Consider the following 10,380-nt stretch of genomic DNA (forward strand, 5'->3'; position numbering starts at 1 on the left):
GAGCTAGTTAGCTGCTGGTAGGGGAGAGGCAGAGGGAGGAGCAGGAGGAGCTAGGTAGCTGCTGGTAGAGGAGAGGCAGACGGAGGAGCAGGAGGAGCTAGTTAGCTGCTGGTAGAGTATAGGCAGAGGGAGGAGCAGGAGGAGTTGGCAGAGGAGAGGCAGAGGGAGGAGTAGGAGGAGCTAGTTAGCTGCTGGTAGGGGAGAGGCAGAGGGAGGAGCAGGAGGAGCTGGTAGAGGAGAGGCAGAGGGAGGAGTAGGAGGAGCTAGTTAGCTGCTGGTAGAGGAGAGGCAGAGAGAGGAGCAGGAGGAGCTGGTAGAGGAGAGGCAGAGGGAGGAGCAGGAGGAGCTGGTAGAGGAGAGGCAGAGGGAGGCGCAGGAGGAGCTAGTTAGCTGCTGGTAGAGGAGAGGCAGAGGGAGGAGCAGGAGGAGCTAGCTAGCTGCTGGTAGAGGAGAGGCAGAGGGAGGAGCAGGAGGAGCTGGTAGGGGAGAGGCAGAGGGAGGAGCAGGAGGAGCTAGTTAGCTGCTGGTAGAGGAGAGGCAGAGGGAGGAGCAGGAGGAGCTGGTAGAGGAGAGGCAGAGGGAGGAGCAGGAGGAGCTAGTTAGCTGCTGGTAGAGGAGAGGCAGAGAGAGGAGCAGGAGGAGCTGGTAGGTGAGAGGCAGAGGGAGGAGCAGGAGGAGCTAGTTAGCTGCTGGTAGAGGAGAGGCAGAGGGAGGAGCAGGAGGAGCTGGTAGAGGAGAGGCAGAGGGAGGAGCAGGAGGAGCTAGCTAGCTGCTGGTAGAGGAGAGGCAGAGGGAGGAGCAGGAGGAGCTGGTAGAGGAGAGGCAGAGGGAGGAGCAGGAGGAGCTAGTTAGCTGCTGGTAGAGGAGAGGCAGAGGGAGGAGCAGGAGGAGCTAGCTAGCTGCTGGTAGAGGAGAGGCAGAGGGAGGAGCAGGAGGAGCTGGTAGGGGAGAGGCAGAGGGAGGAGCAGGAGGAGCTGGTAGAGGAGAGGCAGAGGGAGGAGTAGGAGGAGCTAGTTAGCTGCTGGTAGAGGAGAGGCAGAGGGAGGAGCAGGAGGAGCTAGCTAGCTGCTGGTAGGGGAGAGGCAGAGGGAGGAGCAGGAGGAGATAGCTAGCTGCTGGTAGAGGAGAGGCAGAGGGAGAAGCAGGAGGAGCTGGTAGGGGAGAGGCAGAGGGAGGAGCAGGAGGAGATAGCTAGCTTCTGGTAGGGGAGAGGCAGAGGGAGGAGCAGGAGGAGACAGCTAGCTCCTGGTAGGGGAGAGGCAGAGGGAGGAGCAGGAGGAGCTGGTAGAGGAGAGGCAGAGGGAGGAGCAGGAGGAGCTAGTTAGCTGCTGGTAGAGGAGAGGCAGAGAGAGGAGCAGGAGGAGCTGGTAGAGGAGAGGCAGAGGGAGGAGCAGGAGGAGCTGGTAGAGGAGAGGCAGAGGGAGGCGCAGGAGGAGCTAGTTAGCTGCTGGTAGAGGAGAGGCAGAGGGAGGAGCAGGAGGAGCTGGTAGGTGAGATGCAGAGGGAGGAGCAGGAGGAGCTAGTTAGCTGCTGGTAGAGGAGAGGCAGAGGGAGGAGCAGGAGGAGCTGGTAGAGGAGAGGCAGAGGGAGGAGCAGGAGGAGCTAGTTAGCTGCTGGTAGAGGAGAGGCAGAGGGAGGAGCAGGAGGAGCTAGCTAGCTGCTGGTAGAGGAGAGGCAGAGGGAGGAGCTGGAGGAGCTGGTAGAGGAGAGGCAGAGGGAGGAGCAGGAGGAGCTAGTTAGCTGCTGGTAGGGGAGAGGCAGAGGGAGGAGCAGGAGGAGCTGGTAGAGGAGAGGCAGAGGGAGGAGTAGGAGGAGCTAGTTAGCTGCTGGTAGAGGAGAGGCAGAGGGAGGAGCAGGAGGAGCTAGCTAGCTGCTGGTAGAGGAGAGGCAGAGGGAGGAGCAGGAGGAGCTGGTAGGGGAGAGGCAGAGGGAGGAGCAGGAGGAGATAGCTAGCTGCTGGTAGGGGAGAGGCAGAGGGAGGAGCAGGAGGAGACAGCTAGCTCCTGGTAGGGGAGAGGCAGAGGGAGGAGCAGGAGGAGACAGCTAGCTCCTGGTAGGGGAGAGGCAGAGGGAGGAGCAGGAGGAGACAGCTAGCTCCTGGTAGGGGAGAGGCAGAGGGAGGAGCAGGAGGAGATAGCTAGCTGCTGGTAGGGGAGAGGCAGAGGGAGGCCTCATTTCACAACTTTAAGTTAGAGGTTTAACTTAGAGGCCTTTACAGCAGCAGCAGCGGTAACATCTGTCAGCTTTACGCTACACTGTGTACCCTACCGACAGTCAAACTTAACCCTGTGTTGACCTTTGACCTTTGTCTTGCGGCCGCCAAAGGTGAAATGAAAAATGGACGCAATTAACGGGATTATTTAGGTGTGAAACACAAGTTCTTCCTTTTGACTTCCAATAAGTGTCTGCATCAGTCAACGTAGGCTGGGACGTCTTGATACAGCACCTTAAAGTGGGGAGCTGAGGAAGGCCAACTATGGGTTCATTACTGACAAAGTGAGCGTGGAAGTCCAGCTGGGGTAGCTAATTATCCACCTAAGACATGAACTGCATCTTAATATAACAGTGATAACGGTCAGCAGTTACCGTTGTATAATCACCTCACGCTCCTTGGTTGTGACAAAATGCCCATTAATATCCACCTTGGTGGCGGTGTGTGTGTGTGTGTGTGTGTGTGTGTGTGTGTGTGTGTGTGTGTGTGTGTGTGTGTGTGTGTGTATGTGCAGTGGAACTGATAGGGAGAGTAGGCCTTAATCACTTTGGAGGAAACTAGAACCTATTACCTGACGAAGGCCAGCGATAGAACATAGTCCGAGTTGACAGCTATTAGCCAATCACAGTCCTTGCTGTGGGGGTAGGGGTGGGGGAAGTTGGGAGACAGGATGAAGCCGTTGGATCCAGTCAAGTTTCCTCCACAGGGGGCTGAAAGAGAAGAAGAGAAGTGAGAAAAGGTAACATGTACTTGTCTGGCTCCGACACTCATGGACTGTCTCTGTTATATGCCGCAGGGAAAACTGCATGTCCTTCTGTGGAGATATACTGGTGTTTGGGGCTGCACAATTCTGGTAACGTTCCTAAAATGACCAGGTTCTCAGAAAATCCCGGTTGAAAGATTCTCAGAATCACAAGGGAATACCTAGGAAATTTCTGGAAAACTTGGGAATTTTTGGGAAAGTTTAAAGGAATTTTTAAACCATAACAGTAACTGATGTAGTTAGTTTTGACCGATCAGACGTTATAAAGCCACATTAAAAACAAGACACCCGTGATCAGGAGTTGACAAGAATCCTTGAGGTTTCGTTATAAGCACACTATCTCTGAAAAGTGAGAGAGATCTTCAGATCTGCTTCCAATAATTTGATATTCATTTAATGTTTTGCCTCGTTCAAAACGGTTGGAGATGACAGTCAGTCATCTCTAGAGCTCAAGTGCTGCTTGGCGCCAGCAGGTTCTGGCAACACTCAGGGATCTTAATTCAATATGTTAATTAGCAGGCTAGGAGGCTGGGGATTGGTAGCATGGTCTGAGTCCCTGTTAGTACTCACCTTAATACAACCCCCTGGCTCTACCTGTAGTTAAAGCACTCACCTATGCAGACAGGAGGGCTGGGTTGCCAGTAGTAGCGGTTCTCCACTTGAATACATGTGATCTTCATCTCTCCCTGGAGCTCGTACCCAGGGTCACAGAGAAAAGTGACAGTGTCACCCGGCTCTCGTCCGTCCCCGTTGCGACTGCCGTTCATGGGGACCCCCGGGTCTCTGCAGGCGGTGGCCACCGAACCTGGCAGGCACAACACAGGGAGGGAATCAAATCTATGCAGGGGCTTTATGCCATCACTTTGAAGATTACATACATAGACATTCATAACACCTTTATGTTGACATGACATTTAATGAGTGTTGCAGTATCCTTCATAACGACCTTCAAAACACATAACCAACAATGTCTCTGAGCCCAATAACATTTCAGAGAATAACCCAAACCCAAACTCTACCAGACAGTATGAAACAGACACAGCTCGTATCATTGCTTTTGAAGATATACACTTCAAAGACTTTTCACAAACAGTAAACTACTCACTTGAGAATTCGATGGCGAAGCCGGACTTGCTGATGTAGAAGTCGGTCTCGAACTGGATGGTAACCAGGTTGAGGGTGCTGTGTATTCCCTCGGGAAGCAGAGAGCCAGACACCTCCCTCAGGGACATCTCATTCTCAGGAGGACCGTCCCACACCTTCAGGATGTCATGTGACGCCTCTGTGTCGAAGGCCAGGAACTGCAGACTGAGAGACGAGGAGGAATAAAATTGTCATTTACGTTTGGATGCAAAATACCAGTTCTTGGTAACTTTCACTAAATTCTATTTTTGTTTTCATAAATCCTGGATGGAAGATTCTTGGAATGAGGAAAATAACTCCCACCAGGATTTCTGCAAAACCCAGGAATTTTGAGGAAGTTGGTGGAATTTTGCAACCCTAGGCTGCAATAAATTACTTGCAATAAATCACAGAATAACAGAGTAATAATGGTAGATAATAATGGAAGGAACTTGAGAAATTTGCCCAAAAACAGAGTTCGCAGGAGATCATTTGTGGATGACCATTGCTCCTCACAAATGGGTTTAAATCAAGTAAAATCACTGAATCTCTTTTACAAACACACCACAGTTTGTTCTACATTGATATTAGTACAGTATTGGTACTGCATTGATATTAGTACAGTATTGATTCAGCATTGATATTATTACAGTATTGGTTCTGCATTGATATTAGTACAGTATTGGTACTGCATTGATATTAGTACAGTATTGGTACTGCATTGATATTAGTACAGTATTGGTACTGCATTGATATTAGTACAGTATTGGTTCTACATTGATATTAGTACTGTATTGGTTCAGCATTGATATTATTATAGTATTGGTACTGCATTGATATTAGTACAGTATTGGTTCTACGTTGATATTAGTACTGTATTGGTTCTGCATTGATATAGTGTAACGCCCTGGCCATAGAGAGGGGTTTTTTGTTCTTTATTTTGGTTAGGCCAGGGTGTTACATTGGGTGGGCGTTCTATGTTCCTTTCTCTATGTTTTTGTATTTCTTTGTTTTGGGCCATGTGTGGCTCCCAATCAGGCACAGCTGAAGCTCGTTGTTGCTGATTGGGAGTCACACATAAGGAACATGTTTTTCCTTTGGGTTTTGTGGGTAATTTTTTTCTGTTTAGTGTGTTCCTAACAGAACTGTTGCTAGTCGTTCTTTGGTTTCTTTTTGTATAGTGTTCGTTAATCATTAAAACCTTTAATGATGAACACTAACTCTGCTGCACCTTGGTCTCTCTCTCACGACAGCCCTTACATATAGGTAGAATATTGGTTCTGCATTGATATTAGTACAGTATTGGTACTGCATTGATATTAGTACAGTATTGGTTCTACATTGATATTAGTACAGTATTGGTTCTACGTTGATATTAGTACTGTATTGGTTCTGCATTGATATAGGTAGAATATTGGTACTGCATTGATATTAGTACAGTATTGGTTCTACAATGATATTAGTACTGTATTGGTTCTGCATTGATATAGGTAGAATATTGGTTCTGCATTGATATTGATTCAGTATGGCAAATTTAAGGGCATGTGTTTATTTCTTCTGGTTTTTATCATTCTCCTTTTTTTATGCAAGCACTCAGCTGAAGGCCAAACTACGTTAATCTTTTGCATGGAAACTAGATACAACACAAGATAAAGTCCTGTTGTGATGCCAGACCGAGGTTCCTGGCTAGGTATAATGATGCTTTAGAGAGAAAAAAAGGAGCAATAAGTCAGAAAACTAGGCCGGTAATTGGTGCTCGTGGTCATAACACTCCTTCTATTCAGCAGACAGTGCTGATCATGACATCAGTGGCAGAAAATAAAGAAAGTCATGAATAAAAATATGATTTCAAACGAGGTGCACCACTGGGAGTTGGAACAGGACAAATTGTTTGCCTCCAAGGTGACACGGTTCCGGCTCTATACAATACTAATAATTGAATGTATGATTGAGCATTTGAGTCTCATTAGACTGCCAAGGCCTGGGCTCTCAGACTGAAAACAAAGAGGGATCTGGCATCTATAGACTATACTGGAGAGAGCACAGAGGTACCCCTGTCACACCACTGAGCTGAGCCCAACAGAGCCAAGCTGATCTGACCGCGTTGACCTGGTTCCCAATCTATCGTAGTTGCGGAAAATGGACGGTACAGGTCGGCAAGATAATGTGAATAGCCATTCCCTTCGACAGGGCTGTGGTGGAGAAGGTTGAGAGCTTCAAGTTCATTGGTGTGCACAACACTGAGGACCTATCATGGTCCAAACACACCAACACAGTCGTGAAGAGGGCACGTCAACGCCTCTTCCACCTCAGGAGGCTGAAAAGATTTTGTATGGAACCCCAGATCCTCAAAAAGTTCTACAGCTGCACCATCGAGAGCATCCAGACTGGTTGCATCACGGATTGGTATGGCAACTGCTCGGCACCCGACCGCAATGCGCTACAGACGGTAGTGCATACGGCCCAGTACATCACTGGGGCCGAGCTCCCTGCCATGCAGGACCTCTATACCAGGCGGTGTCAGAGAAAGGCCCTAAAAATTGTCAAAGATTCCAGCCACCCAAGTCTGTTCTCTCTGCTACCACACGGCCAGCGGTACCGGAGCGCAAAGTCTGGGATAAAAAGACTGCTGAACAGTTAATAAAATGGCTACCCAGACTATTTACATTGACCCCCTTATTTTCTGTTTTATTTTTTCATTTCACGGGCTCGTGATGTACACTCACTGGACTCTAACCACACACTCACACACATACTACACCGACACGCCAACACACACACATACACACGCACACACACACTCACATTCCTTCACACTCTTCACATGCGCTGCTGCTACTCTGTTATTTTTATTGTGTTACAAATTTTTCTTTAGTTTATTTAGCAAATTTTTTGTACTTACTTTTTAAAACTCTGCATTGTTGGTTAAGGGCTTGTAAGTAAGCATGTTGTATTCGCCGCATGTGACAAATAACATTCGATTTGATATACTGATGCACTGGACAATGTTTGCTTTCTGGACGAGATGCTAGCTCTTTCAAAGCCATGAAAGTGTATTCACTTTTCCATCAACGTCATTTAGCAGACACTTTTATCCAGAGCAACTGTCAGTGTATGTGTGTGTGTGTGTGTGTGTGTGTGTGTGTGTGTGTGTGTGTGTGTGTGTGTGTGTGTGTGTGTGTGTGTGTGTGTGAGAGCTGTAAGCCTTGTACTTTTGCTAGACAGATAGAACAAGACAACCTTGGCAGGGCCTTTGCTTGGCTGTTGAAATGCACAGAGATGAAACATGAGAGGATAATACATGAAAAGGAGGATACTTGATGAATACTAATTCATTATCAGTAGTACCTTACGATGTTGCCAGAGTCCACCTCAATGATCCAGGTGCAACGGAGGTTGTTGTCGTAAGGGAACGGGTATCCTGGGGACAGTATACGTCCTGACGACTCGCCTGTGAACTTTCCTCCACATTCAGCTATAAGGAGAGACCATAGAAATATAATCAGAACATAATAGATATCTAGCTATGGAGAGACCATAGAAATATAATCAGAACATTATAGATATCTAGCTATGGGGAGACCATACAAATATAATCAGAACATTATAGATATCTAGCTATGGGGAGACCATAGAAATATAATCAGAACATTATCGATATCTAGCTATGGGGAGACCATAGAAATATAATCAGAACATTATAGATATCTAGCTATGGGGAGACCATAGAAATATAATCAGAACATGATAGATATCTAGCTATGGGGAGACCATAGAAATATAATCAGAACATGATAGATATCTAGCTATGGAGAGAAATAAAAGGAGATACTGTAGCAGTTTTGCAGTGACGTATATTCAAAAAGCTATATATACGCTGTATTCGGCTGGAGGTATCCATGGACAGGAACACAGTCACACGCACACACACAAACACTTATTCACACAGTCTCTCTCTCACAGACACACACACACACACACACCCACACACACAAACACTTACTCACACAGTCTCTCTCTCACAGACACACACCCACAAACACTTACTCACACAGTCTCTCTCTCACACACACACACACACACACACACAGCTGAGGGGAAATAATTAGTGGCTGGCTGCAAACAAATGTAACATGTCTACCGCTCCTCATGCGAATGTGAAGCCTTGCCGTGTGATTCATCTCAATAAATCATCTCAGTAATAGATCATCTCACAAGATGCAGACTGCTGGAGAGAGGCCCTAATGGTACCCTGTTCCCTATGCAATGCACTACTTTGACCGGGGCCCGTAGGGCTGTCAGTAAGATAAGCAACCAGCTCAAAACCAGCTCTTACAGTGTGGGGGTGCAGTGGGGGCAGTGTGGCAGTGCAGTGGGGGCAGTGTGGCAGTGCAGTGGGGGCAGTGTGGCAGTGCAGTGGGGGCAGTGTGGCAGTGCAGTGGGGGCAGTGTGGCAGTGCAGTGGGGGCAGTGTGGCAGTGTAGTGGGGGCAGTGTGGGGGTGCGGTGGGGGCAGTGTGGCAGTGCCGTGGGGCAGTGTGGGGGTGCAGTGGGGGCAGTGTGATGGTGCAGTGGGGGCAGTGTGACGGTGCCGTGGGGGCAGTGTGATGGTGCAGTGGGGGCAGTGTGACGGTGCCGTGGGGGCAGTGTGATGGTGCAGTGGGGGCAGTGTGATGGTGCCGTGGGGGCAGTGTGAAGGTGCAGTGGGGGCAGTGTGACGGTGCAGTGGGGGCAGTGTGACGGTGCCGTGGGGGAAGTGTGACGGTGCAGTGGGGGCAGTGTGACGGTGCCGTGGGGGCAGTGTGACGGTGCCGTGGGGGCAGTGTGACGGTGCCGTGGGGGCAGTGTGATGGTGCCGTGGGGGCAGTGTGACGGTGCCGTGGGGGCAGTGTGACGGTGCAGTGGGGGCAGTGTGATGGTGCCGTGGGGGCAGTGTGACGGTGCAGTGGGGGCAGTGTGATGGTGCCGTGGGGCAGTGTGGCCTCTATCTTTCCCTCTCACTCTTTGTCCTCCCACCATCTCTCTCTCTCTCTCTTACTCACTTCCTGTCTCTTTCCCTCACACTCTCTGTCCTTCCACCATCTCTCTCTCTCTTACTCACTTCCTGTCTTTTTCTCTCTCACTCTCTGTCTCCCTGTCCCCGCACCTCTCTCTCATTCTCACGCTCTGTCTCTCTTTCTCATTCACTCTCTCTCCCTCCTCCAGAAAAACTGGCCTAGTTGACTTCAGGACGTTTGGGCTTTATTATTAATGGAGCCCACATCTGTGTTTCCTTTCAGCAGCTTCATTTGCATAATCCGTCTACATGACAAACAATGGATGCACAGTTCAATGAAGCTTGAATAACAAGGTTCAGATCGCTATTGATTTATTCTCTACATTAGAGACGTTTTTAGATACCGGAGAGAGGGAGAGAGAGAGAGAGAGAGAGGTCCCCATCTCGCTTCCTCCCTCTAGTCTTAACCAACATCCTATGGAGCTCATTCCTCACAAGCAAATGTTCAATCACACATCATTGGCTTCTCAGAGGTGCTCAATCACATCTGATTGGCCACTTACAAATCTAAAATCAACAGAAATGAGAGACAGCAGAGTGTAACTTGCTGTTGCCCACTTAATCGTCCAATCCCATTGGACACTGACACAATGCTAAATGTGTCCTGCTTGGAGCACTGTACTTATATTCAATTGATACGGCATGTTTTCTCTAGCTTGCAAAAACAACCCCATGACACGTGTTTATCTACAGGTTTGGGTTGGATATTCTGAATATTGTTTGTGAAATAACGTGCTGTATTTACTGTAAGTAATCTACTAGCTTAAAACCAGGGGATGCAAGACTTTTGATGTAATAGATCTCCTGCCTCTTGTTTGCTTTTACAATACATGAGCAAAAGTATATGGACACCTGTTTGTCAAACATCTCATTCCAAAATCATGGACATTAATATGGAGTTGGTCCCCCCCTTTGCTGCTATAACAGCCTCCACTTTCCACTAGATGTTGTTGGAACATTGTCTGCGGGGACTTGCTTCCATTCAGCCACAAGAGCATTAGCGAGGTCGGACACTGATGTTGGCCGATTAGGCCTGGCTCGCAGTCGGCGTTCCAATTTATCACAAATGTGTTCAATGGGCTTGAGGTCAGGGCTCTGTGCAGGCCAGTTAAGTTCTTCCACACCGATCTCGACAAACCATTTCTGTATGGACCTCGCTTTGTGCACGGGGGAATTGTCATGCTGAAACAGGAAAGGGTCTTCCCCAAACTGTTGCCACAAAGTTGGAA

General features: G+C 48.6%; 1 protein-coding gene across 1 annotated transcript in view; it reads right to left on the minus strand.

Annotated features, from left to right (window-relative positions):
* Positions 1–10,380, minus strand: part of LOC115174068 (CUB and sushi domain-containing protein 3) — a gene marked incomplete in the record, with an annotated part of 716,433 nt that overhangs the window by 203,053 nt on the left and 503,000 nt on the right. The window contains 4 exon segments of the mRNA XM_029732731.1: positions 2,784–2,922; positions 3,589–3,780; positions 4,081–4,283; positions 7,446–7,572. Coding sequence (XP_029588591.1) covers positions 2,784–2,922; positions 3,589–3,780; positions 4,081–4,283; positions 7,446–7,572 — 661 coding nt within the window.

Source organism: Salmo trutta, chromosome 34, assembly GCF_901001165.1.
Source record: "Salmo trutta chromosome 34, fSalTru1.1, whole genome shotgun sequence".
Lineage (NCBI taxonomy): Eukaryota > Metazoa > Chordata > Actinopteri > Salmoniformes > Salmonidae > Salmo > Salmo trutta.